Genomic DNA, 17,532 nt, shown 5'->3' on the forward strand with positions numbered 1-17,532 from the left:
GTTTCAGTCATAACATAAACTTATTGTGGGCCCCTGTGATTGGCTGCCATGGGTGCCGCGCACCCATCGCACCCATTAAAGCTCTCCCACTGCTTCTAGGCCTTCTAGATCCAAAGACAAAGCCATCCAAAGACAAAGCCAAATCTCGGACTGGCCGATAAATAGAAAAGATTAAGATGGTCTAAATGACACTAACACGGGACAGAGGAAGAACTCTGCCTAGAAGGCCAGCATCCCGGGGTCACCTGTTCACTGTTGATGTTGAGACAATTTAATGAAGGTGCCAGTTGAGGACCTGTGAGGCAGTGTTGTTGTTAGGCCTGGGTGTCTGGGGCTTTAGCCCCAGATCATTTATGAATAGCCCTGGATCTCAAGTTGATAATAATAGCCCCTGATCTATTCATCTATAATTCAGATAGTGCATTATGACAATGGAGGCAGTTTTGTGCTTTTCTTGGCAATTTCTTGCATGGAATAGCCTTCATTACTCAGAACAAGAATAGACTTGTTCACAAGAAAGTTCTTTGTTTCTGGTCATTTAGAGACTGTAATCGAACCTAAAATTGCTGATGCCTGTCTAAAGAAAGGGTTTTGTAATGATCAATTAGCCTTTTAAAATTATAAACTTGGATTAGCAAACACAACGTGCCATTAGAACACAGTTAGACTGACAGATTAGACTGATGGTTGCTGATAATGTGCGTCGTATGCCTGTGTAGGTATTCCATTAAAAAACAGCTACAAATAATATATATATAAATAATATATGTGTGTGTGTGGGTATGTATATATTTGACTTCATTATGCACATTATCTAGTGAAGCCTGTCATGGCGAACTGTAAATGGTTTTACTGTCTATGAGTCTACAATCTGATATATAGACATAATCAGTTCCTGAATATCTGTGGATGTGGTCTTGTGCCTTTTAGTAAAAATTTACCTTTGGACAAATGTCCTATCGTTCTAACCAAGTATAAACAGGACCTAATAATGTGTCTTTTCAATCAGGGAATAAAACTACTACCTGAGAATAAAAAAAATCTTGTTTCTGAAGTCTTTGGAACAAGTAGGCTTCAATCAGACAAACACCATAACCCTAGGAACAATCTCTTGTCTCTTAGAAAGCACTTAATCAAATAGTAAACACATTAGTGTGTACACTATACATGATCACCACAGTTGTGTGTGAATGGAACACTATATTTGAACCTTGTTTTCGGATCACTGGGTTTCTGCAAAAAGCCATTATGCTCTCTTGTGTGCATTTAGCTGTCAGTCGTTCGTTTTGAAAGAGACAAAGAGTAATAAGATAGTAATTCAAAGCTATGACAGATATTAACACTGATGTAGAAATGGAAGACATTGTGGTGTTTTAAATTAGTTTTTTATAATATTGATCAACTGTGATATTTTGTGCACTTTAATAATTTGCACCTATTAGATATGCTAGTTGTGCATGCTCCCTTTCAACACATCTCCCACAGTGACCTATGTGTACCTCAACAGTCGTATGTGGCAATGTGTTTAGTATGGAGGCCACCCGCTGCTTTGCAGTCTCCTAGGATTGACTGGCAAACCAAAAGCCAGGGAAGAGCAGCCATATCACAGGAGAGATGAGGAAAAAGTATTGAAGAAGAGAAGCGTCAGTGAAAAGGTGAATTGATATTCAACAGGTGTGAGGTGGACGACAGAGGCGGGGGTTTGAGGTATGAGCGGGTGCATGTGTGCCAGACATAGATAGTTTAAAACCAATCTGTCCTGAAAGCTGTTTTTCAGAAAGAATGGACCTCAGTCACAATGCATTACAGAGCAGCACTGCATGAAGTATATGTATAAGCTGGCATATAAATGACAAATACCTGGAGGTGTGGAATGACCATTCACAACTCATACTTAAAGACTGAATTAGAAGAAGAAACTGACTCAGTAAGAACATATCACATTGGCAAGCCTGCCCAACACCTTTAACAATTCAAACAGGATTTCAAAATGTGCTTTTAATGCCTTCAAACTGCCTGAACCACCAGCAGTTGTTAGGTTTAAAAACTGTAAAAAAAGTGAGTCCTTACAGTTTTCAATCTTCAGATAGTTAGAGCTGGTGTGGTAACAAGGGCATCAAGGTATTGGTTTCAGCGTGATGTTCAAGGCATTTGGAAACTTGATTTCATTGTCTGTGAAACCCAGATTATTAGAAGTGTCCATTAAATGGTGGGACTCATTTCTGTTGACATGGGCAGTGAGGATTCAACAGCAGCAGAACTCAAATATCAAAGCATCTAGACACAAACATTAGTGGAAGGGTGAGTAGAAAGAGAAATATAGCTTAGGTAAAAAACTGAAAGCATGAGCAAGAGAGAAATAAAGAGTGAGAGACAGAAAGAGAGTGACTCTCAAAATTCTGACATTTTGGTTCTATTATATCAACTTGATTTAACCTTGATTCACATAATAAAAACTATACTTAATGCATTTTCATATTTTTTGCATCCTTTTTTTTTTTTTATAAAAATGAATTACTCACATACACAGCTGTCATTATGGTTAGAATTAAGAGATTGGCTTGGGTTCCTTTAAGCCTTGATTTCAACATATGATACAGTAATTCCAATTGACAAATTATTACAATTAATGAAGTTACTTTTTCAGTTTAAGTTTAAGCAACAGCTATTCAAGGGTTCTAATAGAGGTCATAAATGTCTGTTCATTTCAGTAAAACTTTCAGCATAGAACATTGCCACAGACTTTGCCACAGACACTTCTATTTAATCTTCTTGCTTTTTGACTTTTTGCTCTTGCCTCCAGCTTTGGATGCCTCATCCTGCAAAAACAGAAATGATATTAAATAACCGCAGAGACCCTTATAAATAACATTACAAACCTGGAAACAATATAGAATTCATCCTGAACCAGTGAGTGGTTTATTGTCAGTTTAGAAGTTTTCTACACTTTTAATTAACTTAATTCAGGAGTTATTTTTACATGCTGTGTAGCTATTTTCAATGCCTTGCAAAACGATTCAAACCCTGGACCAATTTTAACATATTAATTAACTACAAATATGACATTGAAATTTCGGTCTGTTGGATATTGGAAGACAATGACACTCAAAATCTGTTATTGTTTGGTAACGTTGGTTTTATGAAGGGAAATATTTCAGTGAAAAATTAAATACTTAAATATGTTGCTTCCATAAGTCAAATTTCCTGAATCACTTAAAGTAATTGTTGGACTGTTTCTTTATGCATGCAACTCCCTTAATCAGGGAGAGTGGAGTCAAGCTTGCGTAGGTACAGTGTCAGAGGGTTACATTGCTCTCAAGTTCAATTCTCTGAGCTGACAAGATGAAAAATCTGTCAGTGTGGCCCTGAGCAGGGCAAATACTCCCCAAAAAACATAGAATTTAAACATAGCAAATAGTTACTCACAAATTGCATTTTTAAACATGTTCCCCTGATCTGAACCAGGAAATGGGATGTTGCTTTAAGTATTCAATAAGGACACCCAAAAAAACATGGAGATTGCCATGTTTATTCACTACTGAGACAATAGCGCACCATTATCCTAGCCAAAGCTATGTCTGTTTGGTCAGAGGCTTCATGTCTGGTTTCAGGCTAAGCTCCCTCTGTATAGCTAAATTGGTGATAATTGCGATGTACTGATTGGTAATCAGCCGACCACTTCACAGAGCAGTAGAACTTGAAACTTTCATTATCTCAAGCATACTTAGCAATTTAGTTCTTTTTTTTTATTGCACCCCAACCTAGCCAACTTACAAAAAGAGTAACAATTCAGTCCCATTAGATAACCTGTTTGGAAGCAATAAAGAGGATGTTATTTCAGGGAACTGATCTCAATACACAGATTGATCCTTTTTTCTAGGTGTTTTGTGACATCAGGTTCTTAAATCTGTTTATATATCGATTGCCCCTCAAATACACATTTTACTTCCAACATTGCACAGAGCCATTCGGTATTTGACACAAACTGGAAATATTTTTGAAACTGCTCTTTGAAACTCTCCCATGCACCTGCACTGTTTTAACTCTTACTGTTTGCTGTTGTTCATGTGTTTCGTCTTGTGTTCTATTTTCTGTGCTGCTAAGGCTGCTCACTTAAAAAAAAGCTATGAAGATCACCATCACAATTGACCTCTAGCTAAATTAAGGAAAAAGTTGAATATTTCAGCATTGTTTAGACTGGGAGTAGGGACTAGAGTGTAGTGAATGGAAATAAACATGAAAGGTTCCGCTCCTGTACTTATATTAAAGATATGTGACCTCTAATTTGCAATTCTCATCCTGCTCCACTCTAAAACAATAATAGAGAAGCAGTCATTAAGGCATAACAAAACACCATGATCTGGTAGATATGAAGTGGTTATGCATAAATTACTACAGAGACATACAAGTCCTTGATGAGGCTAAGTGCTTTCCATATTAATAACGACATTAGATGAGTTCAAAGTGTAAACCTGGACACCGTCTTCAATTGGTTATTTATCCAACCATAATTGACTTATAAAAGTAAACCAAATTAACTGTTCTGAATGAATCCGTTTTCTTAATTTGAGTAGATAATTAAATCAAGGCGAAACAATGACAGTACTTTCCACGGCTCCTTTTGATGTGCATTTTATGTGTAGACTGCAGATACAGACAGACAGTATAGACTGCCAACATTTGCATTCCAGTCATTAAGAAGGCTCTCTAATCCACAGCAACTTACAGTGTAGAAAACAAACCTCCGCAACAGAAAATCTAATAATCTCTGATCCTGTTGTCGCATCCCTGTTTTTCCACAAATAACATTTGTTTCAGATAAGAAGAGGAGAATGTCTCTAATTGACTTTCAAATAAGGATAGATGTAAATGCCTGCTTATCAAAAAAGCTTCCAACAACAAGAATTATTTGTATCTTCAAAAAGTATATATTTGGACCTATTTTCACATGAAACCTAACGATTGCCAATGTCTGGTTAAAAAATCAGCATGAAGCCACTATAATTACATTGTGGACATGTGCCAAACGTTCACAATGAACAAAAAATGGAGAGAAAATCTCACCAGCGAGAAAGTGTATCCTTCCTGGACAAGAACATTCCTAGCCGAGTTGTTGATGTGTTTAAAACGGTCCGGACCCAGCTGAATCCCTCCGTACCAGCGAGAGACAACCACCAGCACGTTCCGCACATCCAGGATCTGAGGTGGGAGAACAGAGAGGTGTTGGAACAGTGGGAATGACAGTGAAACATGGTAAATATGCGTGGATGATGGTGATTGCGTGTTAGTGTTGTTAGGCGATATGGGTTTGACATAGACCCAAAGATGGCAGTAAGCAATCCCACGACCATGTGACGGATATGAATAAAAAAGGCCAGTTTAGGGAATGAGAAGAGGCAAACAGACAATGTTTTTCACTCCTGTGGTAAAGACCATACAGAGAGAAACCTCTTGTGATTGGATTAGGATTGCTTTCAAGTGGAAATATACAGTAGATATCAACAAACAACATCAGATTACATATGTCAAATCTCTCAGGGGTCCATAAACAGTGCTTGGAGATTGGATGAATAACATTCTGGTCGCTGGTCTGTGTACCCAAGCACCTCCTCCCTCATAAGTCATAACCAAGAGGATGTGGCATTTCGAAAATTGGTTGACAGGTCCTATGTGATGGGGGGGATGTTGACAAGCGAACATTTCCTGGAAGCCTGGTTTCAACTCTACAGCTGACATAGAATGCATAGTAGAGAATAGGCCTTTATCCAGGAGGAAATCTGGATCAACCCCTACACTGTCAATCAAGAGCCCTCCATGCAGTAGGAGAGAGGGAGTTTGACTATGGAAGAATGCCAACACCATCTGTCTATTTAGTGTATTAAAAAAACGTCTCCCTTTATTCTCTGTTTCATATTTCACATCCGTACCCCCGATATTAATAAACGCTAATTTTAACGAGGAAATGGGGAATGGGGGGGGGGGGGGGGGAGACAAGAGAAAAACAGATTAAGAATAAGCCCTCCAAATAAATTGCCTGTCAGTGTTGCGAGAGGCACTAGTAGAACACCAATTAGAATGTTGCCCAAAGGCACCTGGGTAGGACGTACAGTAGATGGAAGTTAGGGGAATATGTCAGCCTGAAGGCTCTTCTTGTCACTCGTCGGGACAGATTCAGTGGCTTTGAAAGATGGATGAAGTGTGTCCAGCCCATAGACTGTATAAATAAGGTCCAGCCCCTGTTCATCCCACATTGACACACAACATATCCCTAAATATTAAATTGCATATTCAATTACCATACCCCTCACAATGTCAGTCTCCACTGAAAAGGCTCATTGCAACCTATAACCCTCAGTCTGTCCAAGGCGCAGGACTCTGTGGGGTTCAGCTCCATACACCTCATGATGTCGTGCCCCACTCAGACTCAGTATGTTGCAATTGTTTTTGGCAGGGGGGCTGCAATCAACGGCAGATTTATTGGAAAAACGTTTCAACAAGACTCTGAACGCCAGCGGAGAGATCCAGTGAGGCATTAGACAGTCGGGGCGCTCCCACAGCCGTAGTACTGCATGACATTTCAATGAGTGCAAGGAGCACAGGGCATGAAAATGATTTGGATAGGATTTGATTGCTGGAGCCTCAGTCTCTATACACTGGTGTTGACTGGGGCCGGATTGAATGTTCCATTGAGTTAAAGATTTAGATTACACTATGCATCTTATTCCATTTTAACATATAATGTAAAGCTTGTGGGTGCTTGTGTGTGTGTGTGTGTGTGTGTGTGTGGTGACAATACTCAAACCATTAAAGGTAGCTATTTGATGCCAGCAGAAAAAAATGCTTAGATATTGATAAAATGATGTGCACAACATTCCAAGCTTTAATTCTCCTTTGATTACTGGTTTATTGAGATATATGAAAGAAATGTAGTCTATGAACACCCAGGGGAGTAATAAACCTTTCAAGGGGCATATTGTGCTGTCTGTGTGAGTTCTTTTCTGTGGACTCCCAAATGGAGTGTACATTTTTCTCTTTCCTGTTGCTTTGTGGATATTTCTGAAATGTTTAATCTTTTTTTGACAGTGGTAACGTAAGCTTGTCAGCTGAAAGAGGTAGATTTTGTCAGAATTAATGACTTGGGGGAGCCCAAATGTAGCAGAGGTAATGTCACTGCCTCGCAGTACAGGTGTGTCATTGCGGCCAGGAACCTTCCAAGCGTGTGCTAGTGAATACTTTCTGGTTGAGCTAGAAGTGTGCTCAGAAGCAGAATGGCGTGTGAGCTTTATATGGTCAACTCAATATGTATTGGCACCATTCATGAAAGTGAGCAGAAGTGAATGCTAAAAATAATCAGCACAATCAACAAGTCATATTTTCAGCTGAAACATAAGGGGAGCAGTATAACTGTCACACAGTTATTTCTCAAACACAACATATTTCAATGAGCAGTATGATATTTCCCTGAAAAATGAGAGAATAAGATGGCCATTGTAAAGCACGGATTTAGTGGCCCCACATGCATTTCTGTGTTGATTTTGATGTGTTTTGGGTCCTTGTCTTGTTGTTCCAATAACACTTGGCAAAGTTCAGGGCTTCTAGGGATTATCAAGCCTCAAAATCAACCGTTAGATGCCACCTACCTGTCGACAAGCTCTTAGGAAGGATTGTACAAAAGAAGCCCTTACTGAGCTCAACCAAGAAATGACAGTCCACTAGTCTGTGCAGTTCTGAAGCTGTGACCGTTGGAGTCTTCTTTACCTGGCTCACCATCTCCCTCCCCATACGCGCGTGCAATATGCACATGCATCCTCTTCTTGGCAAATTTGCAACTCTAAAAGCTTTTTGATTATTGCCGACTGTGTTTAGTGGTATTTTCAACCCAGATCAGGTATCCTTTACCTGATCTGTTTAGGTCTACAGCCATCCGTCTCCATTTAGCTGAAAGTTCTTTGATTTTACGCATGATGATAGATGACATAGGGATTTTAACTCAAATTTGTCAGGGGGGCAAGTTAGGTTGTCTAATCTATTGAATGACTTAAGTACAAACATGCATACACTTCTTTTAATTAAAAAAGTAAACTGTGTCTCCATCGCTATACAGCATTAAACACCACCAAAAACTAGAAAGTTAATTGGTGTGGGGTGGTCTAGCAATCTTGGAGCTTCATATATAATATTTCTTATTTTTATAGGGAAAAAATATATATTTCAAGGTTTTCTGCATGGACCTTAGATTTTTTTAAACCATGTCATAATTTTGTAGGGTCTGACATTAACTTTTTCTTTTTAATATTTCTTTGGTCATAGTTTGTGATGAGAATAAGCCTTTAACTGTCATTATGTGTCCTTTGCTTCAGGCCATGATTTTCCAGTAAAGGTTTCCATTAAGTCACCTTGCAGTTTTAATTAATCTCTGATGGAAGGGTTGCTAAGAAACAGACAGTAGCCCCCTTTCATTTCTGACTCAGTTTAAAGATCGTTCTCAGCATCACTGCCTTTAAATTATGCAAAGCGAATTGGGTGTGGTTGGACATAATATCCACTTTAAGCATGCAGTTTTTTCAGTGAAATATTTATTAGGATATTGTATATTTTTCCTTAGAATCAATATTCCAATTATAAACAATTGAGGGTCAGTTAAACCAAAGCCGCAGGAGGTCAGCTTTAAAACACCAAATGGGTCAATTAGCCGAGTGGGCAAGTTGGCATAACGCACTCTTGTGAATTCTTGACTGACGCTAAGTGGGCCCACCTGTAATAAGTGGAGTAGCCGTCCTCCTGCGGCTGTTTCTCCATCATCCTCACAGTCCTGCAGGAAACTCTGCTTGTCCTCACAGTATATCCTACAATAGAGACGGCGAGGAGACAGGTTGTAGGTAGTTGGGACTTTCACTCTGAGAATGTCAGTAATAATTTACATGCTAAATGTGGGCACATCCTGCCAGGTTAATGGCCATGCAGAAAGCTTTGTCAAACATATCATAAAGGCTCTTCATCTAATGAATTAGACCTAGCAGGGGCCCTGTTATGCCTACTTAAAGCACATTCAAAACACGCAAAACGGATGCACACAAACAACTATTGGTATGTTTACCAGCACACACACACACACACACACACACACACACACATACACACACACCTGTCATAACTGTAATTTCCTTAAATTAGAAGCTTTTTCGTTTTCCGCAATGTTTGTACTTGGCCTCCAAGAGCTGTAATGAGCTCATTCGATAGAAATGACATGCCTCTTGTCCTTCCTTTGAGCAATCTGATTAACCGTGTGATTAGAGAGATTCACAGCAACTGTGAATACTATAACGTGCTATGTGTATTCAGAACAGGAAGCTCTACCTGTATGCATAAATATTGTGAGTGGCGCTTGCAATCTTCTTGTTTTCATACAACTTGTCAAGAACCATTCTAACCTGAAACACAAAAATAGAAACCATGAAGTAAAACTATCCTTACTGAATTCTGCTTTCTTATAAAACATCTTTATAATAGCAGTATGATGAGTTCCGTGGAGGCGGCTAGTTCTTTCTGAGGACTATTTCTGAGGAGAACAGCAAAGTACCCCACTCTCATTTTAGAACACCTGTGGATTAGGGTAGTCATTTCCAATACAATGTAGACTTGATTTCTATTTAAATGGAGGGCATATCTAACAAAAAGATTACACTAGAATCCCTGACAGGTGCTGTTGACTCATAGAATGTTGCGTAATCCTTTTTTCAGAAAGTACTAATGAAACTCTTTTGTATAATAATACTGTAGCCTAGGCCTAAGAAACTGGATTCACTGTTTTGTGGATTGAATAAAAAAACTTCTAAGGTGAATAGGTTTGTATTTCTTACTACAGAAACCTCAGCTCCACACCTATTCATTTGATCAAAGTCATACTGGTGTAATTGTTGGATAGCTTACTCTAGCATTGACTTTAGGCAATTAAGCCGTTTGCCTGTTTCCCCAAAGTCAGATAACGTTTAAATATATTTATAAACAGTCCAGTATGAATAAAGCTAAGTAGCTAAGCACAAAAACTGAATGTCTGTAGGACCAGCTAGCATGATAACTGCTCTCATAGACTTTCTGACATTGAGATTACATTAGTTAAAAATTATGGAAAGGTGAAATAGCAAGTTCCTGTAAGTTGCACACATGCCAATGCCACTGGAATACATACATTGCCTCATTGCAAAATCCCAAAATCATCCTTTAAATAAAGAGAGAAGAAAGTTGTATATCTATTTACTAATTTTATATATTAATACTTACTTTATTCTTGCTTTTTAACAGATTCTAAGGGGGATCTGTTAAAAAGTAAATGCACTTTTTCTTGCTCTACTTTTAAATTCAACAATATATCTGGTGGGTAATTATGATCCTGAAAATTAGCATATAATAGAAAGCCACAATGGACCATAATGGGCATATATTTTAGTCATTTGGCAGGTGCTCTTATACAGAGTGACTTACAATACTAATTGTATAATACTTTACAAGAAGGATCGAGGGCACTCTTTCCTGCATTCTAAAGATCCAAAGACCAAATCCAAATGACCCAGGACATTGAAAAGGATTCTGCTGGACCTCTGGGCACAGTCAGTGTGCCACAGCTACGAAAATACTAGCATCAATGACCACTGTGCCACATGAGGAGGCCCAGATTGAAATGTCTAAAGCGGCTCTTTCTGTTTTCACCCTGAGAGCATTTTGCGGTAGGAGCACTTCCTGAGGATGTGTAGTGTTCCACTTCTGTGGCACTTTAGTGTATTGAAACATGAAACCACGAGAGCTTCTTCTGAATGCTTCATCTCTCTCTCAACGGGATAGCTAGCATTGTCTGGCAAGATTCTGAGGCTTGTGATCTTCTTTCCTAAACGTAAGATGTGACAGAACATGTACATTTTGTCAGCGAGGGGAGGTGAGAGTCTACACAATACCTGTCCTGGTGTTACCACAGGGGCTAGGTGCGACTGGAAGGTGCTGCGTCTGTCTGTGATTGTTCCTCCGTGTTTAATGGATGGTAGTTCTACAAAGATTTGCAAACGCAGAGGAAACAATAAAGGACCAATTATGAACCAATTTAAAATACAGCCAGCAAGCACAACTTTGTTTTTTAACAATTCAAGAGTTAATTTCAGCTATATTTTTCATTGTCTCTTTCAGGATTATGTACATCATTTAGCACCATACCGCATGAGTAATTGTCAAAGAATTGTTTGTTCTGTGCATTCTGTTTAAGAGCTTGACAATCTGCTATTTCATCATCGTCCTCCACAACTCCCTCCTCCGCTGTCATAATCTGCCCCTCTGGTTGCTCCGCTGTGAGAGGAAAGATGGACATGGCTGTTGAATGAAATCCAAGACATGAATTGATCTCTCATGTTTGGCGTGCGATACGTCCTCACCCTAAAAGTTATATATCTCAACAGAAACTGTAATCCATGGTTCAGTTCATTTAACAGGCATTACAAACTTCAACTAACTTGAGCCACCGCCAGGGCCATTCTATGGATATGGCCAATGCATTACTATTTTCTATTGGTTAAATCTTCAAGTAACATCAAACCAAATGGAGACAGTTTCACAATATTACACACCCCAATTACTTCCATCGATTTTTAGGTAGTGGTGGTGCTAACGTCATCTGCATTTTGTAGATGTAGTTTATCTTGCCTAATATAGTTATTTTAAAGGTGAAGAATGCCAATTCAACGCATTAGTGTTCTTAAAGGCTCTGTATAATTTTCGTTGCAAAGATGTCTGAGCCCCATTAACAAGCACACCTACAGCACTGGTCCCATTAAAAGCTTATGAAAATTGCATGACTTCAAAATTAACAAATGTGAAAACAAGTAAGGTTGTTTTGTGAATATGAATATACTGAAACATCAAAATGTCTAATGAAAAGTTACAGGTGTCCTATATTGGAAAGTACTATAATTTGGCAGCTCTGTGATATTAGACCAGGTTTAGTTTTTTAGCATTACACAACTTCCAGTCTTTTGTTGCTCCTGTCCCAAAATCTGTGAAACGTGTTACTGGCATCAAATTCAAAGTGGGCATATATTTTATCAGAAACAATAAAATGTCTCAATTTCAACATTTGATATGTTTTCTTTGTACTATTTTCAATTTAATATAGGGTTTAAATGATTTGCATCATTGCATTCTGTTATTATTTACATTTTACACAGCATTTTACACAACCTTTTGGGAAATAATAACGCTGCCAATCTGTTCCTCAAACTAGACACTTTAATGTATTGTTCCTCTTGTGCACTGGGGCCTCCCACTACTCTTTCTATTCTGGTTTGAGCCAGTTTGTGCTGTTCTGAGAAGTGCACAAAGTTGTACGAGATCTTCAGTTTCTTGGTAATTTCTCATATGGAATAGCCTTCATTTCTCAGAACAAAAATCGTTTCAGAAGAAAGATCTTAGTATCTGGCCATTTTGAGCCTGTCATTAAGCCCACAATTACTGATGCTCCAGTTAATCAACTAGCCTACAGAAGCCAGTTGTATTGCTTCTTTAATCAGCAGAACAGTTCTCAGCTGTGGTAACATAATTGCAAAAGGGTTTTATAAGGATCAATGAGCCTTTTAAAATGATAAACATGGATTAGCAAACACAACTAATCCATGTTAGTGGACACAGGACAGATGATTGATGACACCTACGTAGATATTCCATAAAAAATGTACAGTTAGGTCTGGAAATAATTGGACACTGACACAAGTTTTGTTATTTTGGCTGTTTACCAAAATATATTCAAGTTACAGTTAAATAATGAATATGGGCTGAAAGTGCAGTCTCTCAGATTTAATTTGAGGATATTCACATCCAAATTTGGGGAAGGTTTTAGGAATTACAGCTCTTTAATATGTAGCCCCCTCTTTTTCAAGGGACCAAAAGTAATTGGACAAATGACTCAAAATCTGTTTCATGGACAGGTGTGGGCTATTCCTTCCTTATTTCTTTATCAATTAAGCAGGCAAAAGGTCTGGAGTTGATTCCAGGTGCGGCATTCGCATTTGGAAGCTGTTTCTGTGAACCCGCAACATGCGATCAAAGGAGCTCTCCTGGACGTACACAGAAGACAACAGTGCTACATGATCGATCCATGGTAAAGAAAAACCTCTTCACAACATCCAGCCAAGTGAAGAACACAATCCAGGAGGTAGGCATATCATTATCCAAATCTACCACAGAGAGAAGACTTCACGAGAGCAAATACAGAGGGGTCAAACCATTCGTAAGCCTCAAGAATAGAAAGGACAGATTAGACTTTGCCAAAAAAAAACATCTACAGTGGGGCAAAAAAGTATTTAGTCAGCCACCAATTGTGCAAGTTCTCCCACTTAAAAAGATGAGAGAGGCCTGTAATTTCCATCATAGGTACACTAGAGACAAAATTTGGAAAATCTCATTGTAAGATTTTTTTATGAATTTAATGGATAATTCCTCGGTTAAATAAGTATTTGGTCACCTATAAACAAGCAAGATTTCTGGCTCTCACAGACATGTAACTTCTTCTTTAAGAGGCTCCTCTGTCCTCCACTCGTTACCTGTATTAATGGCACATGTTTGAACAGTATAAAAGACACCTGTCCACAACCTCAAACAGTCACACTCCAAACTCCACCATTGACCAAGACCAAAGAGCTGTCAAAGGACACCAGAAACAAAATTGTAGACCTGCACCAGGCTGGGAAGACTGAATCTGCAATAGCTAAACAGCTTGGTGTGAAGAAATCAACTGTGGGAGCAATTATAAGAAAATGGAAGACAAGACCACTGACAATCTCCCTTGATCTGGGGCTCCACGCAAGATCTCAAATCTTGTGAAGACTTACAGAAAACGTTTGACCTCTATCATTGCCAACAAAGGGTATATAACAAAGTATTGAGATTAACTTTTGTTATTGACCAAATACTAATTTTCCACCATCATTTACCAATAAATTCATAAAAAATCCTACAATGTGATTTTCTGGATGTTTTTCTAATTTTCTTCCTACCTATGATGAAAATTACAGGCCTCTCTCATCTTTTTAAGTGGGAGAACTTGCACAATTGGTGGCTGACTAAATACTTTTTTGCCCCACTGTATAAAAGCCAGCCCAATTCTGCAACAGCATTATATGGGCAGATGAAAGTAAGATCAACCTGTACCAGAATGAAGGGAAGAAAAAAGTATGGAGAAGCCTTGGAACAATTCATGAGCTGAAGCATACCACATCATCTGTAAAACACAGTCGAGGCAGTATGATGGCTTGGCCATGCATGGCTTCCAATGGCACTGGGTAACAAGTGTTTATTGATGATGTGACAGAAGACTGAAGCAGCTGGATGAATTCTGAAGTGTACAGGGATATATTATCTGCTCAGATTCAGACCAAGTCAGCAAAGTTGATTGGACCGTTCTTCACTTTTCAGATGGATAACAACCCAAAACAAAACGCGAAAGCAATCCAGGAGTTTTTTAAGGGAAAGAAGTGGAATATTCTGCAATGGCCGAGTCAACCACCCGATCTCAACCCAATCGAGCATGCATTTTACTTGCTGAAGACAAAACCCAGCATTTGGTGATGTCCATGCATTCCAGAATTTAAGTAGTCATTGCAAAGGATTCTCGACAAAGTATTAAAAATGAAAATTGTATTGTATATATTTGATTGCAATTCCTAAATGTTTCATATGATATTTTTGTTCAACACATTTAATTAAAAAAGAAAGTCTGCACTTCAATTGCATCTCAATTGTTTCATTTCAAATCCATTGTGGTGGCGTACAGAGCCAAAATGATGAAAGTTGTGTCAGTGTCCAAATAGTTTCGGACCTAACTGTATTTCCAGCCACAATAGCCATTTCTAACATTAACAATGTCTACACTGCATTTATGATAAACTTGATGTTGGACCAAAATTTGCGTTTCTTTCAAAAACAAGTGACCCCTAACATGCACTAAGAATAACAGTTTAAAATAAAGATTCAGAGGGCTTTAGCACCAACTATTGTCCAGAACAGTTTCTCGTTATAGAAGGGAAGGCATGCTGCATTTTGTACACACATTTCAATGTTGACTTGCCTTTTATGGTTTCATGAATGTGCATGAAACTAACCAATTTCTTCTATAGCAAATATGTAACAAGAACTTCCCCCTGCATCCTTTCACAGAATACATATTCTGTGACTTTTCCAGCTTTCACTTGATCATAGCAGCTATAAATACATTAATTAACATAATTAAAAAAGCCTAAAACATGAAAACAACCAAATGTACTGTACTCTTTCTCCAGTGTCTGTTTCAATATTTGCTAAACGTTTTTTCCACAGGCTCACAGCACTAGAAGCTATCAGTCAAATACGGATCTTAATTCAGTCAAATTACAAAAACAGGTAAAAAGGCTTTTCACACCACCCACTAAATTGCATGCTTATCTTACCACGATACACAAGTCAAAATCAAAGACCTTGATGAAAAAAAAAAATCCATGAAAAGAAAAAGATTGATATTTGGTCTTGATGCTGTAAATTTTCTGAAATCAAGGACATGCACTGATAACTACCTTTATGAGGAATGCAATGAGTACACATTATTTTAAAATGATTTCCGGAGTGGGAAGCAAGGATTTATTTATAAACCAATACTGCCCTCTAGTGACAGGGCAATATTTGATTATTTGATTAAACAGAAAATCCCTTAGGAAAGATGTTATTCCTACTTATGTCTTTGCATCGGGCTTTCTCCAGGAGGAACTCCCGGACCTTCTCCACCCAGAGGTAGAGAATGCTCTCGCCTGCATTCTCCCTGTTAAGACAGACATCACTGGTTACTTTTCTGCCACTGGAAGCTTATCTCCCGAGAGACATGGGTCAGAGGAGGACAGTAGTCAGATTAAACTACAGTGTCATCCCCATCAGGTAATAAACCTGTAGGTTAGCCTTATAAAGGCAACAATTCATCTTTATGGATATTCTGTATATTTTTATACATTTGACCCATATTTCAAAAGGAACTACTGTTTTAAGGATAATATATTTAAAAGGACCAAACCTAGGTATTGTAATTTGTTTCTCTGAAGGTTATTAATGATGTTAGGTATGGCAGGAGTATGGCAGCTATGTGACTACAAAGTGGGCTCTGGGTGGTCAGTAATAATGAAATCACATATAGCTACTTACACATACAGCTCCTCAAGGCTGTTGGACAGGGCCATTCTGTCAAGGCCTCGCAACCATGCTGCACTGCAGGAAAAAATACAGAATATGACTCACATGTCGGTAAAAACCATTGACATACCTTTAGTGAATGTGTGTTGTACTAATAGATATTTGAGAATGCATCTGTATCTGTCAGGAATTTGTCATTAAATGGTTAGCACAAGTGAGGAATTTTCTAAATTTTAAAGTAAAAAATAATTTCACAAGTAGGCAATATTTCCTTGGTGGATCCCTTCTGATGACCAGGTTGAATAAATCTGAATAATTAAAAGTCTTGCTAAAATGTGTAACTACCAAGTTGAGTCGTCTTTCCACCTCTATATTATTATACTGTAATAACTAAAATGTAGACTTACTTTATCTGATATACAGGTGGCGCTGTACTCGGGTAATCAGGTGGGAGAATTATCTAACAGAAATTTAACTCTTGAGTTATTATAATAATACACTGACACTTAAATATTTTATATAGACAAAAATACATTAACGAATTACCTGTAAACATGCTTTCAGTTTCGGGTGGTCTATATCATCAGTTATTTTGATGCAAAATATTCTTGCTGCTTCATCAATAACACACCATTCGTCACCGTAAATAGAGGATAATGCCTCCACCTCTTCGATCTGAAAAGAAAGTGTATCCTAGTATTTTGTTACACTACCATTAGCCTACTGCTAATACAAATAATAATAACGCATCTAAAAGCTAATTAACGGTAACAGTTTTAAAAGTTCACTAGTTTAGAAGTTGAGTAACATATAAACGTCATCCAAGTCAAAGCAAAACTTGAGTCAGTGAGAACTTCAGAAATGCCTTCTTACTTGAGATTGAAGATCCTCTGCATTTTCAACATTTATGTTTGCCATTCATTTAACCAAAGCAAGTGAGCATAGAAGTATTTCAGTGCAAAACACCAGCATTTGTAGTGTTAAAGCAAGGAGTTGATTCGTCAATCAACCGGTATCAACACAAATTCGGCAGTATGTGCTGCTCTGAACCAATTCAGGGTCAAGTTTTTTTTCACCAAAATAAGAGTTTATTTGAAACCAAATAGTTTTTAAACCAGACAATGTTTGAAACACTATGTTTGTAAAGGTCTTATTCAACTGAAAAAAAAATTACGCTATTTCTTGGAATTATATTTTCAGTTAAATCTACATCTATGTACATTTCTAGATTTCGTTTCCCACCCAACGTTAAATCTTACAAACAAGGACCTTTATTTAGATATATTAGCATATTACCCCGGAAATTATTGTTTAATTTATTTCAGAAAAAAATATAAAGCATACTCT

General features: G+C 38.0%; 1 protein-coding gene across 5 annotated transcripts; it reads right to left on the reverse strand.

Annotated features, from left to right (window-relative positions):
• Positions 1-1,543: 1,543 nt before the first annotated feature.
• On the reverse strand, positions 1,544-17,226 carry impact (impact RWD domain protein). 5 transcript variants are annotated; one of them, XM_010896947.4, is made up of 11 exons: positions 17,059-17,226; positions 16,732-16,878; positions 16,593-16,645; positions 16,198-16,260; positions 15,738-15,823; positions 11,203-11,331; positions 10,950-11,038; positions 9,358-9,431; positions 8,756-8,846; positions 5,065-5,199; positions 1,546-2,819 (listed from the first exon to the last, which is right to left on the reverse strand). In XM_010896947.4, the coding sequence occupies exons 1-11, from the start codon at positions 17,101-17,103 to the stop codon at positions 2,760-2,762; spliced, it is 972 nt and encodes a 323-aa protein (XP_010895249.2). In that variant the 5' UTR covers positions 17,104-17,226; the 3' UTR covers positions 1,546-2,759.
• Between the last annotated feature and the right edge of the window lie 306 nt (positions 17,227-17,532).

This window comes from Esox lucius, chromosome 8 (assembly GCF_011004845.1).
Source record: "Esox lucius isolate fEsoLuc1 chromosome 8, fEsoLuc1.pri, whole genome shotgun sequence".
Taxonomy (NCBI): Eukaryota; Metazoa; Chordata; class Actinopteri; order Esociformes; family Esocidae; genus Esox; species Esox lucius.